General features: G+C 40.5%; 1 protein-coding gene and 1 pseudogene across 1 annotated transcript; one reads left to right on the top strand and one right to left on the bottom strand.

Annotated features, from left to right (window-relative positions):
- Positions 1-6,262: 6,262 nt before the first annotated feature.
- Positions 6,263-7,660, bottom strand: LOC136283460 (uncharacterized). Its single transcript, XM_066172419.1, has 2 exons — positions 7,535-7,660; positions 6,263-7,390 (listed from the first exon to the last, which is right to left on the bottom strand). Exons 1-2 carry the CDS (start codon positions 7,658-7,660, stop codon positions 6,263-6,265), a joined length of 1,254 nt encoding a protein of 417 aa, XP_066028516.1.
- A 9,215-nt stretch (positions 7,661-16,875) lies between these two features.
- Positions 16,876-18,185, top strand: part of LOC131784707 (uncharacterized) — a 3,330-nt pseudogene continuing 2,020 nt past the window's right edge.

Below are 18,185 nucleotides of genomic sequence, written 5' to 3'. Positions count from 1 at the left end.
AAAGTCCATCATCAATCTTTAAAGGAAACATATATCTAGCCTGAACTCTAATTGATTACAAAGTACCAATAACTACATGTCATGGGCTAATTGAAGGGCTTACTTGGAGAAATGGAAAATACTTGTTCCATCAAAACTTTCGTTCAGTGTGAATTAAGCAACGAAACTGGAAGAACTCGATATTGTGTAATTGGAACGGATGTAATTGCATTCAACACAAGCTTCTGAGACAGACCTTTCAGTTGGCTCTGTTCACATAAAAAATAAAAATGCTTGGTACAATATACACAGTACTAGACAGATTGCTGTCCACGAGAAAACAAGGAAAGTAATACAGTCCAAAGGTAACGATTTCATACAGTATTATCATAATGATTAATTACATCAAATGTTAATTTTTCATTATTTTCTGAATAAATTAACAAAGGAAAAGCTAACTGGAACATTTCAATATTGTGTAACTGGAAGTAACATGGGTCCCTTCTACTAATTAAATGAACTTGAACATAACTTGTGAACTTAGCTTACAGTTAGAGAACAAAAATTAAGCCTTTGGAACAACGTCAGTGACAATTTTAGTCTTGTCGTTGTAAGTTGTTAAGTTATCTGCAAACTGCTAGCAGGAGTCATCAGATAACTCGATTTTATTTCTTTATTCTAGCATAAGATTCTACAAGATCTCAACAGAACTAACCACGTGACTCTCAATCAATGTCTTATTGTCAATTGTTCATGCTGTATCTAGCCTCTAGTGATCACCTGTAATTGTAACATAACACAACATCCTCCCTTTTTTGAGCGAGCAATCATTGAACGGCTTCTGTCCCTATCTCGAATTTAAATCAGAAATAAAATCAAAGTTTAAATCATTCTTTTTTTTTGTTAATGTTCCATATGCTCTTAACAGACATAGTCCTTCAACCACGCTGGTGGTTTAGTCACACGTCGCGGGCGGGTCGAAGGGTGATCGGGGATGGCCTTGTGTTGTACACCGTCAGGAATTGCACCAGGTGTTTCTGCTTGCTAGACTGTATTCTCTGCGCCTCGTTGAATCTCCCTGGACCTGAGCTGTAGGGTGTCTGGCAGTGGGCTGGTCTGTCCCTGAGGCTGTTTCACTGGAGCACTGGTGTTGTCCATTGATTACTTGGTTTTCCTCACGTGAAATCTGTTTCTGCGGTACATGTCGCCATTGGCAGTTTCAACGGTGTACGACCTTTCATCAAGTCGCTCTTTGACCATTGCTTTCTCCCAGGTCTTCTTTCCAGCTACAAAGGGCTTCATTCTCACTACGTCCCCAGTAGCTAGCGGTTCTAGCTCTTTGGCAGACTTATTGTAGTGTTGTGCTTGCTTTTCTTGGCGCTTCCTGAGGGCAGTTATTTCCGTGTCAGGTACCACTGAACGTGGTTTCAACAGCTCTCTTGTGGTTGGCAGAAGAGTCTTCGTTCGCCTATTCATCAACCGCTGAGCGGGGCTTGACTACATTCCCTGTGTTGGAGTGTTCCGGTGGTCCAGGATAGACAAGTATGGATCAGTTCCTGCATCAGTGGCTTTGTGCAGGAGTCGCTTCGCGGTCTTTACTGCGGACTCCACTTTCCCGTTTCCTTTGCTGTTGTAAGGACTTGTGGGTGTGTGTTCAAACTCATACGCTGCTGCAAAATTGGCAAATTCTTGTGACTTAAACTGGGGGCCATTATCCGTGACCACCTGGTCTGGGATGCCGTAAAGTGCGAAGTGGTCTTTAAGCTTGGCGATTACTGTGGTTGCCTTTGTGTCTGTGGGAAGTTTATCGATCTCCCAGAAGTTGCTGTAATAATCCACGGTTGTTAGGTATTCCTTGCCATTCAGCGCAAAGATATCAACTCCGATCTTCTCCCAAGGCCGTAAGGGTACATCGTGCGAGACTAGCGGCTCTTTCTGTGGGCTAGTCTCAAACTTTCGGCATGTTTCGCAGGTTTCTACCATCTGCTTAATTTCGGCTGAGAATCCAGGCCAGAATACAGACTCTCGCTCTGCGTAGACAGGCGTCGATCCCCATGTGGGCTTTGTCTTGATCATCGGACGCAGGCTTTGAGGTACAACCACTTGTTGGCCACGGAAGATGAGACCATCTTGAATGGTGAGCTCATCTCGGATGCTGAAAAATGGATGCACTTGCGGAGCTACCTTACTCTTGTCTTCAGGCCAGCCAAGTGTGATGACTCACTTGAGCTCTTGGAGAGACGGGTCATTTCTTGTTTCTCTCCTGATCTCTTCCAGTCTCTCCTCAGCTGTGGGAAGATAGCTCGCCATGTTTATGTATTTGAACTCGCGGTCTTGCGGGTTACCTTCTGTAGGAAGATACGCCATGGACAGCAACATGCATGTTCTTTCCACGCTCATAAGTTACTTCAAAGGTGTATTTTTGGAGTCACATCATCATTCCTTGAAGTCGTCTTGGGGCTACTGCGAGTGGTTTTGACAGTATGGACTCCAATGGCCTGTGGTTGCTGGACACCCTTACGTGGCGACCAAATGTGTACTGGTTGAACTTCTCTAACGCGAACACGATCGCGAGCATCTCCTTCTCGATTTGAGCGTACCTCTGTTCTGTATCACTGAGGGAGCGACTTGCGTAAGCGATTGGCCTACCATCTTGTAGGAGAGCAGCACCGAGGCCCTTCTGACTTGCATCACATTGAATACTTAAGGGTCGGTCAGACTGATAATAGCTTAGAACCGGAGCTTGCAATACTAATCTCTTAACTTCGTTGAAGGCCTTGTCTTGCTCTTCGCTCCATGTCCACTCTGTATCTTTCCTAGTTAACCTTCTGAGAGGCTCCATAATGTCAGCCAGTTGTGGCAGAAATTTGGAGAGATAATAAACGAATCCATTCAGTCTTTGGACTCCCTCCGTGTCTGTTGGGGGTGTCATTTCTTGTACCTTATTACATGAAATTTTCGCGACATGTTAATTTCGCGATTTGGAGAGTCGCATATTTCGCGACACCTTATTTCGCGATTTTGCGAAAATTTTGCATTTTGACTCACTTTAATTTCGCGTTTTTGAGTGAGACACAATTTATTTCTTTGTCAATGTTATTTTACATGTCCTTGAAAATTTGATCAAACAACTTAATCAACAATGTCCAAATAAACAGAAACGCAGCTGATTATGTAAACAGTAACAAGAAAGATGTTCTCACAGCGTCTAGAAGGCACGGTATGTACCTGCCCATGCTTGAATGCAAGTCACGTTATTACTGGTCAATTGACCTTAATATCCATTACATTAAATATTCCTTTCTGCTAACTCCGAGGAAAAAAATGTTGCCGTTTAGTTGCATGACTGATGCTGTTTAATCGTTTGCGTAAATGTCTTGATACGGATCAACAGGGGGTAGCACTTCTTTTCCATTTAAAACATCCTTTATTCCGGCTTTTTCCCATCCTTTCAAAACATAAACCTTTCCTTCAGTGCTGGTGAAAAAGTTATACAACTCTACCAACTAAGTGGCATGGATTGGTTTAAGGACCCATAGTTTGAGATCAACATCGACATCTTCAAAATTGATTCCACTATCCACTTGCTTCTCGACTTCTGCGGAATACCACGTCGCGAACTTGTTCTTGCAAAACTTCTTGGCCTGTCCATTGACCGTTAGATCCAAGGGTTGAAAAAAATGTGTCATGTTAGGTGGGACAGAAATGACTTCTATATTCAGCGAGGAGAGCTTCGAGCAAACCTTCTGCGTTTTCTGACCTCTGAAGACATCCCAGATAAGAAGCGCTTTTTGAGATCGTGGAAGGCCAAGTTCCTTGTGTTTCTTTACGACGTAGGGATTGATTACAGAATCAAAAAGGCCTATTGTTTCTGCCTCGTTTGAATAGTGCTTTGGGTTTTGGCTGACACAAAAGCTCTTGGGAAAACTAAAGTTCCGAGGAAGGCTAGCCTTAGTTTTACCCTGGTATATAATTTGCAATGGGGGAAATTCGCCAGACAAAGAAATCACAAATGTTAGAGTGATGTTACGCTTATCTGTCAAACCCTTGATTGCTACAGACTGAGAGTTTGTTGCTGCCATGGTCATTCGACCCACTGATACGTAAGAACTCGGTGTTTGATCAGCATTAAGAATAAGTTCTGGTGGAATATTGTGTTGCTTGATGCAATTGTCAATGTCCGACAGGTAAGTGAGCTTGCATTCGTCGTAAACTCCTCTTGGAACTGGTGGCTTGGTTGTTGTGCCTGCATGCCGGGAAAAGTTGCAAGGCTTGTAAATAGATCGAGTCCATCCTCGTGTGGGTGTAAATGAGAGGTACATGTCATGCATTGACGGATTGCTGCTAATCAGTGCTTTCGCAGCAGCTGAAATGACGCTGCCGTTCACTACACCACCTCTGGACCTGAGGTTTTTTAAGAATGTGATCAGTTTGCTGTCCAGCTCGAGAAGGAAGGTGGTCGCCCACGTTTCTGCGTTTCAAGGGACGTAACCAGTTGAATGTTTCCTTGTCTTGTTTGCGTAGAAAGTTCCTCTCGAAATACCTTTTTAAAGGCACGCACTGTGCTTTCTTTTAAGCCTAGAAATTCTTCAATATAGCGTTCTAGGGTTTTTTTGTTTCCATTTTCACTTGCGAACTTCCCAATTTTTTACGCGATCCTCGCCGCTGTATTGAAAATATTTTCCCCTGTTTCTCTTAGGATGTTGATTTGGTTGCGAAATCTCGGCGGGTCTTGAAAGGTTTACAACTGCGCCCGCGGTTTCCCTGTGTTCAACCACTCCTAAATTTGTATCCTCCTGCCTCGGTATATGTGATTCAAGTATTTCTACCTCCACCGAATCTTCAGGGGAAGGTTCTTCTCTACTGAGAGAGAAGCCGAACTGAAACAAAGACATGTAATTGTAGTAGACAAACGCTCTTGTGTAATTTCTACAGAAAACACGTGTAGTTGTAGAATACTGTAAATGCACAATGATTTCACGTGGTTGGCAGGGATATGTGATCGTCAGCTGTCAAAAAACCGGAAATACCTTAGATGTTTAAACCTTGAACCCTGCTAGAGTAAGACACTTTGATTTTGGTGATGGCTTCAGTTTCTGATACTCTCCAATATTCCTTTCCCTGCGGCCTGAGAGGCTTTCACGTTTATAAAGAGATTTGGAAACCTAAGGTTGGAGATGTTCTTTCCTGCATCCATGAAAGAAACAACCAACCCGATCGATACGCAATAGCTGCAACAAAATTGCTTCCTGGACGACTATCGAATGTAACACTCGGTCATTTACCACGTGAGATCAGTTGCTTTACAAGATTTCTTATTTCAAGAGGTGCAGATGTCTTTGTATGTCTTTGTGACAGTAAAAGACGCACACTTTCGACGATCGCCACTCATACAAGGAGGCTTGGAGATTCCAGTAGAAGCGACAGTAAGAATGGAGTTATCTACAAAGAACGTTGAAGCAATTGAAAGGTTCAAACAACTGGTAGAACAGCATTACAAGGAGCCAGTGAATGGACAGTTTGAGGGCTGTACAAAAGATGTGCTGCCTGATCATGAAGAGGAGACTGAAAGCAGTAGTGATGAAGAGGACCAGAACATTACTTCAGAATAGTTATTGTTATGAACGTTTATAGTGTAATTAAGTCACTTTTTAAATTGTCGACATATAGTGAGTCACTTAATTTTCGCGTCATGTTATTTTCGCGACATTTAATTTTTGCGATTTTTTTCAAATCGCGAAATTCGCGAAATTAACATGTCGCGAAAATTTCATGTAATAAGGTACTGCGCGTGCTTTGTCGGGATCAATCTTGAGGCCATTGTTTGTGAAGAGGTGGCCCATGAAGGCTACTTCTTGTCGTCTCGATTTGAGCTTCTCTTTGTTTAGTGCCATCCCCCTCTCTCGGCATCTCTGCAGTAGTGCTTTTAGATGTCTGTCATGGTCCTCAGTCGCTTCCTTCAGGTCTTTACCTACACCATATATCAAGATGTCATCAGTAATGTCAAGTATTCCCTCAAGTCCTTCCAGCTTGGTTCTCTTGTTTCTGAAATATTTCGGAGGATACAGACAGACCAAAGGGGAGTCGTAGCCACCGATACCTTCTGTAAGGTGTTGAGAATGTTGTGAGAAGACTGGACTCTTCGTCGAGGACACAATGCCAGTAGCCTGCTTTAAGATCTACTGTTGAAAATACTTTGGCTTGTGCTAGTTCGGGTAGCATATCATCCAAGATTGGTAGCTGGTAGGTCTCTCTTTTCAGCACTGCATTGAGGTGCTTCAGGTCAATGCATATTCGTAGGCAGTGACCCTACTTCTCGCTCAAAGATATCTGCGTATTCCTGAACAATCTTCTCAGTAGAAGTTAACTGGTGGACTTCCGTTTGAGATGGCCTTGTCGGAGAAGCTGTTATGAAATTCGAGTTGTTTATCTTGATCAACTTCATTTGTTGGGCCGCACGTGCTCCGATAAGCGGGGTGAATGTTTCATGAACGAAAACGAATTCAATTGAATACCTCCTGTGGTTCTTCGGATTACGCACGATCACATGTGTCCAGCCGACTGGAGTGACATTTGTTCCATTCCACATGCGCAGTGACTTCTTTGACGGTTTAATTGCACAGTCCCCGACATATTTGAGTGGTAAAATGTTCACTGACGCTCCGCAGTCGACTTGAAATGATAGTGAGCTGCCATTTATTATCATCTCTGCATAAATTTCCTTTGGGTATTCGTTGTCTGAAACTTGAGATATGTATTCTTCTTCGAGGCAGATGCTAGTGATGAATTCCACATCGCTGTCGGTATCTGTTTCGTCTTCCACGATGTGGTTTATTCTTCGATCCTTTTTACAGACACTTGCGAAATGATTCCTGCCATTGCATTTCTGGCACTGCTTTCCCCACGCGGGACATTTCTTCTTATTCATCTCATGTATGTTTCCACAGAAGTGACACGTTTTCGTGACGCGTGTTGTATTATCTCGAGATTGCTCATTCCGATCATTCCTCCGTTTCCAATCACACCGCCAAGACCTTCCTTTATCACGTGTCAGATCTTCAACTTTATTTACCGCTTCTAAATTACTACCAGAGGCAATTTCTTTCATTTGTGAGCTTGTGGCTTCATTACTGCGGCAAATGTCGATGCATTTCTCTAATGTTAGCTTGCGTTCCTGTAGCAACTTTTGCCTCGTGTGTTTACTTTGTACACCAAACACAATCCTATCTCTGACTAGCGAGTCATGCAGGGATCCAAAATTACAGGTTTTGGTGAGATTTCTTAGAGCTGAAACGTAAGCATCGATTCCCTCTGAGGGTTCTTGGTTTCTACTGTTAAACCTGTATCGTTCGAACGTCTCATTTATCCATCCGATTGTGTATTCTTCAAATTTCTCAATCACTTTGTCTGGCTTCTTTCAATCGCTTTTGTCATCAAATGAGAACCCATTGAACGTTTTCAGTGCCTCTGAACCGATACAATGCAAGAATAGAGCTACTTTATACTCTTCTGTCTGCTTTTCCAGACCAGTAATTATCGCATAATTGGTCCATACCTGATAGAAGTGTTTCCAAGTTGCTTCTAAATCGCCACTGAAGCTTAAAGGTGCGGGCAGTTGAATGGAGGACATAATGACTTGCGTTTGTTGAGGCGCTGGTGCTTGGGCGAGTGTATCGGGCATCGTTGGTCGTCTTGACTGTCTTTAGTGTCTTTTAATTTATCTTGACACCGCTGCCACCATGTTAAGTTATCCGCAAACTGCTAGCAGGAGTAACCAGATAACTCGATTTTATTTCTTTATTCTAGCATAAGACTCTACAAGATCTCAACAGAACTAACCACGTGACTCTCAATCAATGTCTTATTGTCAATTGTTCATGCTGTATCTAGCCTCTAGTGATCACGTGTAATTGTAACGTAACACAACTTAAGTTATTTCCACTAGAGGTAGATCAAGGAAAACTTGAGTGATATTTTCTTCTGTTTGGGGCACATCTTTTTTTCCTATCGTAATCAGAAGGTTTTCTATTGTTTGATCAAAAGTTGTAAGTGTAAGGTTGGTGTTATCATCAATCTTCACTACTACTTGTTGGTAGTTATTTTTCTACACTTTGCCAAACTTTTGTTTAAGGTCACAATTGGCACTCTTCATATTGTTGGTGTTTTCATCATGAAGCTTTTTCTTGCACACCTGACAGGAGTGGTACACTGAAAACTGAGCAATTCCTAGTATTTCAGCAGTTGATTTAGAAATAAGAAATGATTCTGGGATGTCTGTTGGGGTGGCCCATGTTTCTTTGAGTGGCTCAACTTCTGTGATAGTTGTAGATCCACCTCTTGCTGTTGTTAATTCGTGCCAGTCACCATTCTTTCCTACTTTCGGGTTCTTCAAGGCATAAGTTTTCCCTTCTTGTACCAGATTAGCATACTGTTCCCAGAGAGTTATCTTGATAGAACCAAATGGAACGCTTAGAGTTGCTTCCAACTTACTCTTAGGGCTATTCATGGTATTAGTTTTTTTCTCTCCTGACAAGTATAGGAGATTGGCTTTAACATCAACCAGCTGTCCAGTATTAACATAGGTAATGGATGGTATGCTGACAGTTTTTGGGATTGTGTTGGTTTAAAGTTGAGTTTGGGCAGTGGTTCCACTTGGATTCTTGGGCTCATCAGTACACTCTTGGTATCTCCTGTTGCATTGATTTTGAATTTGTTGATTTTGATGGGGCTTTTCTGCTCACTGTACTTTTTGAAGTCATTGTGTTTTGCTGCTGAGAAGCATACCCCTCTGACAACTTCTGCTTCTGTTTGAATTTGCATATCAAACCATGTGGTTTTAGAACCCTTCTTTAGAGGAGAAATATTATGAAGATAGCCAGTGAGTTCGTCATCCATTTTTCAGGAACAGGCTGTAAGGGGAAAATAGGATAATACATGAAGTTACAGGTATTAACACTAAGACTTAGAATGAGGTGAAGGTACTTAGATTTAAATGGAGAAATAAGTATATTAAGTTGTTATTATATACACTGGCTAGAAAATTGTTTGCTACTATTGAGAGAAAGGGGAAAACAAATAACAATGGAAAAAACTTGCAAGCTTACCTCTATCCCTATGTTTATTCTCTGATTGAAAAAAGTGTAAGAAGGTTGCCAAAAAGCAGAACAACCTTCAGAATTGCATTTTAATTTTAGGTTATCGTAATGAGGAATTTCATCAAGGAAAATTAGTATTTTTAGATCAGTTACTTGTCAGTTAACTAACTGACTTCACACGTGTGCCTATTTTCAAGTTTCTATCCTTCAATTTATGCAAAAACAATGGCTTGTGATCAGAAAAATTGGAACATCTTATCACTACATGCATAAATTATGATGATGGATTTCAAGTAAATTGCCGAATTACTCTTCCTACATTGAATTCTGTTGGTACTTTATAGCATTCTCAAACATCTTACATGGAGTTACATGTATGTTCAATTTTCAACAATATCAAGTTGTTTTAATCAATGCACATATTGCTTTATGATCAGTGAAATATGTTTCCAGAATGAGTACAGTCATTTCTGATTCAGGCAAATTGGTATATTTATGGTCAATAGTTGTTCGATTATCAGTAGTATAGGATGATGCCTATTGTCTGTAATTGTTATCTCTTATAAACAAGTTATAGAGGGGAACTTTCTCTTTTTGAATGAAGTAATTGACTGTAAAATCCCCAAGAAAAACATTAAAATCAAAACAGCAACTATTGAGAATTTGGGTCAATGCTAGACACATTTGTTGGACTGACACTTTTGGTGACCTGTATACACCTATGATGTTAACATGGGGAATGGCAACAACTTTGATAATGGTTATTTTTACTCCATTCGTGTTTTTGGCTAGTGGATATCCAGGGATAAAGGGGATTTTAGTGTATACAGCTGTTCTAGCAAAGGGCCTTTGTAGTGAGTATTGAAGATTCACTGTCATTTGGAAATGTAGTATACCCACTTATGGCATAGCTGTCTAAATGGTGTAGTCTTGTTTCTGAGAAAATATTGATATCCATATTTGAATAGTTTAGGTCACTATGCATGTCTTCAATTTGTTTATGCAGATATCTTGAATTAAGGAAGCAAATTTTAAAATTACTTGGGTCTAATTCAAAGATGGGGCTATTAGAAATTTTGGTATGGCAATCTGTGCATAACTACAGCATGTGAACATTAACATAGTGATTAACAGCTATTTTACTTTCAGAAAGGTCAGTTATGTAAAGTCCATCAATTGTTGTCACTCTGCTGAGTCCTACATAATGCACACAAGGTATTGCTCTTTTGGTTTTAAAGTTAACAGCTGTTCTGTTTCTTCCTACTGCAAATTGTGCAATGATAAGTTTGATAGGAGTCCATGTAGGTTCAATTCCTTACAAATACAATTGCTTGTTATCATGTCTAGTCTTTTCTCCAACATCAACATGGTCAAATTGTACCCAAATTAAACCAGATGGTTTACTTTTGTCATATAATGTAATCTTTTTGATAATATTATTTGCCCCATTTGTGATACCATCATCAGCTCTTGCATTTAATGCTATCTCTGTTCTCTCACCCTCAGCAAGTTGAAGGTTTGAGGCTAACTGCTTGGTTTTACTAGGTATTTGGTTTAATATCTTACTTCTGAGTTCTGGAGTGATTGCACCTATAATACTGTCTAAAGCTTTAATGGTGTATTTATCACCAGTAGCTGCCATATGGACTCTATTGTTCTACTCATCTACTTTAGAATTCTGTTTAAACAAATGAGGAATATCAGTTGGGTAGTCTCTACAATTTTCTGAAATGCACCTCTCTTTAAGTTTGGGAATGTCATCTGTGGTGTGATTACCTTCTCTTAATCTGTTAAGAATTTCAGCAAATTGTTTACTTTCTCTCTGCCTCATGATTTCTTGTAATTCAAACATGGTAAAAAGTTCTTTCCAGAGGTTGGGAGAAAGAGCTCCATACTCTGAGTCCTTTGTATCTTTAAACACATATCTATCCATACCTGGTTCACACTGAAATAAATCACCCAGTGCAATAACACTAACACTCCCAAATGCCTCTTTGCTACCTTTAATATCTTTTTATTGATGGACGCTGAATAAACTTTGCTCATCAAAAGTTGTCTTGTGAGAATATTTCTTCATGCTGGAATCAGAAAGAATGTGAGAAAGCATGGTGTCAGAAGTGGGATGCAGATATTGATGGATAGGAAGGAGTGCTCTATATTTCCGCTGGGAAAGCATCTCTCCCGGGCTAAGGTGACCTGGTCTGATTGGGGTTGCACAATAAATCAGCATTGCAAAATGTGGATCAGAACCCGACTCTTTGGCCTTCTCCATTATGCCCTTTACAACTCTGACCATAGCCTCAATGAAACCATTCGACTGAGGATACCTCAGGTTAGAGTGTTGCACTTCAAATCTGTACTGCATGGCAAATTTGAATTCTTGGGACACAAACTGGGTTCCCATTTCTGTGTACACCGTTGCTAGTATCCCACGTTCTGAAAATATCATCTTGAGAAGACTTATCCTGGGTCCCGCCATCTGATCAGTCAGTTTCTTTACAAAGGGGAACTTGCTGAAGAAGTTGGCAACCAGTAGGTAGTAGTGAGAATGATACTCAAACATTTCAACTCCAAGTTTAAACCATGGCAAGCTGGGCACATCATGCGGTACTTGCTGTTCCTTCTGTTGAGCAGGCTTCATATATACGTCACATAATTAAACTGCATTTCTCACATCATCTGAGATCCAGGGCCAAAAGACTGTCTCTCATGCTCTTAACAGAGTTTTCTCTCCTCCTAGGTGGCCCGCATGAAGACCCTCTGGATACTCTGCTCTCAGTGAAGTTGGAATCACAAGTCAGTGTGCTTTGAACATCAGGCCATCTCCAACTGCAAGATCTTCATGGTAATTCCAATAATGTTGCAATTGTTCTGGGAGTTGCTGCCTCTGAAGCAGCCAACCGTGAAAGATGTAATGCCTTAACTGGTTCAAGGCTGGATCAGCAGTGGTGGCAACTTTTGTTCTGTCAAGTTGGTTTTCTGTTGCTGGAACATTTGAAGTGATGTGATGCATTGGCATCACATCCATATGCTTTGAATTCATAGGCTTTGGACTGAGAGGGTCAACTCAACTAAGGACGTCTGCAATTGAGTTGTCCTTCCCACAGATGTACTCAACTTAAATTTCGTATCTTGCAAGCCTCAGAAGAAGTTGTTGAAGTCTCGGGCAGGCAGTGACAGTACTCTTCTTCCAAATCATTTCTAGAGGTTTGTGAACTGTTTGATGGCCTCAACCTTTTTGTTGTCGATCTCCATACCCTCTGGCGTGATGGTCTGTCTGAAGAAATCGCACTTGGTTGTTTTAAACTGGAAGAACTTACAAGCATAAAATATTTTCCTCCGTGGAGTTCAGCACTAACTTCATTGATAGTCTTCGTGTAGTACTGGTTCCTTTTGATGCTCTTGTTTAGGTCCTTTGGATCTAGGCATAGTCAAATTGATGCATCAAGCTTAGAGAAAGTAATTACGCTACTAATCCAGTCTGTGTGTCTCTGAACTGGTTCAATGATTCCCGAACTGCACAATCTTTCAAGCTCTTCTTTGTATGCTGCTTTCTTCTTTTCAGGTACTGCTCGTGGTGGATGTTGTACAGGTTGTGCGTCTGGCTTTAGCTGGATGTGATACTTGCCCCCTGGTAGTTTTCCTATACCTTCGAATGTAGCTCTGAATTTGGATAACACATACTCCTTTGCTAAGGGCAAACAGTGTCTCTCCATTCAAGATGACAGCATCATCCAACACCTCACATGTAAGCTTGTTAACCTTACTGGAATCTGGTTGCAGAGTGTTAACACTTGTATGGATTTGTGGTGTACTGGTTAAGGAGGGTGGGGTTACCTCTGGAAAGGCAAGGTAGCCAACTTGCTGGGCTGTTTCTCTGCCTAGGATGAGATACCCTCGAGTATCAGTCACTTGACAAGTCGCCATCTGTGGCTGTTGTCTATCACCAGTATGAATCGCAAAAGTGCATGCTCCTAGGTTTGCTACAGGGGATTCTCCATATCTGAATATCTGCACAGAGGTAGGGGTAAGACTCTTGTGGTGTACTGGTTAAGGAGGGTGGGGTTACCTCTGGAAAGGCAAGGTAGCCAACTTGCTGGGCTGTTTCTCTGCCTAGGATGAGATACCCTCGAGTATCAGTCACTTGACAAGTCGCCATCTGTGGCTGTTGTCTGTCACCAGTATGAATCGCAATAGTGCATGCTCCTAGGTTTGCTACAGGGGATTCTCCATATCTGAATATCTGCACAGAGGTAGGGGTAAGACTCTTGTCTCCAAATAAGTATTTGTGTAGATACAAAGGCATCACGTTACATCCTGCACCTGTATCAATCTCGCATTCAACCTCATATATGGGTCCTCCACTTGCTGTACTTAACCAAAGAGGCTTGATGTGCTTGCTTGAAGTATCATTAATACTCTTCACTTGAAAAGTCTGAATATGGTGAAACAGTGTGTGTTGGTTGTCCTATGGTACATGTGGACCAAACATCGTGTGGTAGTCCTGTGCAGGATCACGAACTGAAGTCTGATTGGCACTGGCTCCTGTCAGCGGTACTTGTAAACCATGTACTTGAACCTGCCTAGGTTCACTGGTCGTACCTTGTTTACCTGTTTTGCTCTTGCAGCACTTTTTGTAATGTCCCTTCTTTCCACTCTTATGACAAGTGACATCCTTCGCCGGACACTGCAATCTGGGGTGAGCAGGCTTTGCGCCACAAGAAAAACAACTTCGTCTTTTTGTCTCACTATGCTCTTTATCTTTAGACATCTTGTCTCTATTTGACCACTCTGTTGATTTCCTGCCCTTTTGATGCTTTGTTTGCACTTTGTGAATCTGTGTTGATCCTTGTTGTATTGCTGTTGCTGCCGTGGCTGCTGTACTGACAGTATGCATAATTGGTCTTTGACAATTGCTGTTGTACAGGAGAGTTGGAATTTTGATCACTCGTTCGGCGGTAAGGGAGTCCTGGACTTTTTCCAAACACTTTTGATAAACTTCTGGATTCTTTAGAGCGAGGAGAATAGTGTTCCTGAGAGCCATGTCCTTCGCGTCTTCTGGCCATCCACATGCATCAGTGATTTGCCTGCACTTTTTGATGTACTCTGGTAATTCCATATCACCTTGAGTGAGCGCTTTGTACTGTGTAGCCACGACTAGTTTGTTCCCTCTGGGTTTGCATTGCTCCTCCACCTTTCCAAGATGTATCTCCCATTTCTTGTGATCATCGGATGAAATTGTTGCCTTGTTCAAAATATTTTGTCTGCATTCACCCAACTACTGATAAATGCATAGACAAACAAACTCCAGGTCTGCTTTGGTCATTACAAGACCTCTGCATAAAATGGATACCTTCTTTTTCCATTGTAGGAAACATTTGTGAAGTTTTCTGTAGTTTGTCCAATCCAAGATTAGTCCTTTCATGAGAACTTCCATGGTGAACTTGTTCGGCTTCCAGATCATAGACTAGACTTTTACTCCAGACACCATACTTCCTCATACATACCTACATACTTTATATATTCTAGAAGCAAACTATATATACAGGTTAAGGAAAAAGAAAGGTACTTCTAGAAAAGGAAGTTTGGAGGTTAACCCCATCTAAAAACTCCCTTAAAATAAAATCAATAAGTAAATAAAAATAAAATAAAAATCAAGATCTATATAATTAAATATTGAGATACGATTTAAGTTTAGATTTAAAATGCTGAAAGCTATCAGCTTCCACTATATCACTCGGTAACTCATTCCATAATTTGATAATCCTAACAAAAAAAGAATGTTCTTTCTGTTCCAGCATGAGGAAATATCCTGACAAGACAACTTTTGACGAATGAATTTTATTCAGCATCCTAACAGTTTCAACTACAAAGTCACACTGAACAATGACTAATATTTTTAGTGCGATCTATAGCCTATTGAATATGAACAAAGAATGGTCTGTATTGGGAATAATGATCTAAACAATCGTCAGCTAATTGAATATGCAATAGCGTATTGCAACAATCTATCGCTTATTTGTACATTAAACATAGTATTTCCTACCATAAATATCTCATCTAGAAATATTAGTTTGAGTGCGTGGAGTCTAGTGGTTTGTAATTCTTAAGTGATTGGCATGCTAGTATTTGCAAGGCACTATGTATTGTGTTACCTCTGATAGAAAAAGCAGCTTTTCCAGTGGGGGCAAGCAACAATATTTTGACTTCATGGAAATCTTCTCCATGTCTGGAGTTATAATATTTTGATGCTGCCTGATGTAATGCTTTGACAAGATGGGACCTACCCACTCCAGCTCCTCTAGAGAGGAAATATTAAAATGGTTTGTCTGATGTTTAAATAAGATGCACGACATGATAAAAAAACTTTTTGCTTTTTATTCAGTATTTGTACTAATTGTCTATAATCATTGTCTTGCAGCTCATTTAATATCAGTGGTTCAGTACTTGTTGTCACAGAAGGAATTCAAACGTCTTGTGATAGGTCATAGTTCTCACTGAAGTCAGGATGTAGGTCATGAACACCTTCATAGTCATCCTGGTATTCTATATTTAGAGTAAATGGTGCTGTTGAATCAAACTGATCATTGCTCAGCGTATTATCTTTTGTGTGCTCCCGAATTTTATCAATTTCATTGCTGTAAACAGCATATTGTTTCATTTGGTCATTTATGGCATCTTTCATAAGTAAAAATCGGGCCTTATAAGAAGAACAATTAAATATTAAGTCAGTTTCCTCATTTCTCCATGATGTGAAGAGCATAATTGTGTCATTTGATCAAATGTGTCAAGTTTTAGAGCCCTCAGCGAAAAGGTCAAAATTGACTCTGAATAAACAATTTTCTTTGTCCTGGACTGTCCTTGCATGTTTTTGCTAAATTTTGGCGAAATGGCACTACAAACCAAATAAATGCGATTTTTGCCATCAGAATAGACAAATCATCTCACAGTAAAAATTACATGAAATTTTGTGGTCTGCCAAAATTCAAGTGGTCGGTTCTTATGCAGACAGCCTCTCTTAAAGGCTTCACTTGTATCCTTTGATTCTACTTTTTCTGGATTTGAAAGTAGTTGCAGACATTCCCTCCTCACTCTTGGTGTAATAAAGTCAAACACATCTCCATCCATTACCCTTGACAACTTGGCCACCCCCCTCAACTCATCTTTGTGTAATGGAATTTCCAAGTTGGTACCTCCATAATTTCCAGGGAAAGAGAATATGTAGTCTGGTACCTTAGCAGGAATTTCCAACTTATCTTGCACTCGGATTCCATGAGAATTCCAGTACCTAACAAAAATGTCACTCTCATGCTGGACAACTGGTATTAACACATAAGCAAGCAGTTGTCTATCAAGTGCACTTTGTGAGTCATACTCTCTTCCCCTTAATAGCATTGTCAATTGTTCTTTGAAGAACTTTCCAAGGCGTCAATTTAGTTCAACACAGTTTTCCAACTCATCCTCTTTCTTCGAGTCCTTGTGGGTTCACCTTGGTCATCATGGCATACACCAGAATTCTGGGCATGCTCAAGCCATGAACTTCATGAATTTTGTCTCACATGCTTGATCAAACACAGTTAGGGTACCATCCAGAAGCTGGCCCAGAAACGTCAGACGTGGCGATCCTTCTTAGCCACCCTATGCGCCACATGGCATCATGGGAATGAATGAGTGAGTGATGCTTGATTAAATCATCCCTCAAATTCTGATCTTTTTGCCAATTGCTATTTCTGACTCTCGTGGCCATTTTCCCTTTCCCATCCACTGACTGTCTGTGCATTGTGGGATATCGTAAGTCAGAATGCCTGATGGGCTATGGCCTTATGGTCCTCATGGACCACATGCAATATTTTGGACAAATTTTTTATTTAAATTATTATCATTAATATTATTATTCTCTTAATATAGCACCTTTTAACATTAAAATGATCAAAAGTGCCCCACATGAATTTAAAAATATATATGACAATACAGTTATGATGAATTGTAAGAAATTTCTATAAAACCTAATACTAAAAACACCCAATTGACCACCCCTGAGGAAAGTTACTGATAAGCTAAATTAAAAAGATGTGTCCTAAGTTTTTTCTTAAAAATACTGATTGATGTTATATCCTGAATATTTGCTGGAAGGCTGTTCCACAGTGTGGGGGCAGAAGCATAAAATGAATAAGCTCCCAATGTAGATAGCATGCGCCCCTTGGGATGGTCCAAAAATAATGAAGAATTTCATCGAAGGGAATAAACAGAACACAACTTAATGGACACTAAGTTACTATTGTAGCTAGGTGACATAGTACATTAAGCCTTAAATGTAAAAATCAAAATTTAAAAAATAAATGTGGTAAAACACAGGTAGTCAGAATTGCAACTACCATCTGTCAACCGAGAAGAAAATGACTTGGTGCCATGTATTCCTGACGCTTTGGCCTGTATTCCTGAGGATAAGCAAAAACAGGTGCCTTCCTCGAACCATCGTTTTGCTCTGAACAATGTTAAGAAACCTCATTTTGCAGTGCTTAAGACAGGCAGTGGAGAGAAGAAAATGAACATGGCTAGTTGCTTAAGAGGTGCTGTGATGGCTCACATGACGGTTGGTACCAATGCAGTTGTCTTGCACAAGACTCGGAAGCCTCATCAAAGCATGATTGCAGAACAAACTATGGCTCACAGCTCCAAATTTGAGCCCAAAGAACTCAGGCCGGAAAATGTTTAATACTTATCTAAAAATCCAGTTGGTTGTGGAAGCTTCCGACAATGTTTTCTTGGGTGCTATCGAGGTATCAAAGTGATAGTGAAACAAATGACTCACAATGAAACAGCAACGGATAAAGAAAGTGCAAGGAGAGATTTACTCCGTGAAACAAAGATTACTTTGAGGTGACCATCTGAATCAGCCAATGATTTTTAGTGTTGTCAGTAAAACTTTAACATTATGCCTCATGACACAATTTTATTATGTTAAAGAGGAAAGTGCAACTCTCCATCTCTCCACCACCATGGCAAACTGTATTTCTATATTTTGTGTGTTAGGCCAAATGCATTCAAAAGGCTACCTTCACAATGACATAAAACAATAGATTCCAGGAGCGGTACTCAATCTCTAGTGAT

This window comes from Pocillopora verrucosa, chromosome 9, assembly GCF_036669915.1.
Source record: "Pocillopora verrucosa isolate sample1 chromosome 9, ASM3666991v2, whole genome shotgun sequence".
In the NCBI taxonomy this organism is placed as follows: Eukaryota; Metazoa; Cnidaria; class Anthozoa; order Scleractinia; family Pocilloporidae; genus Pocillopora; species Pocillopora verrucosa.
The sequence above is the reverse complement of the archived record's forward strand: the minus strand, read 5'-3'. Positions and strand labels throughout refer to the sequence as shown.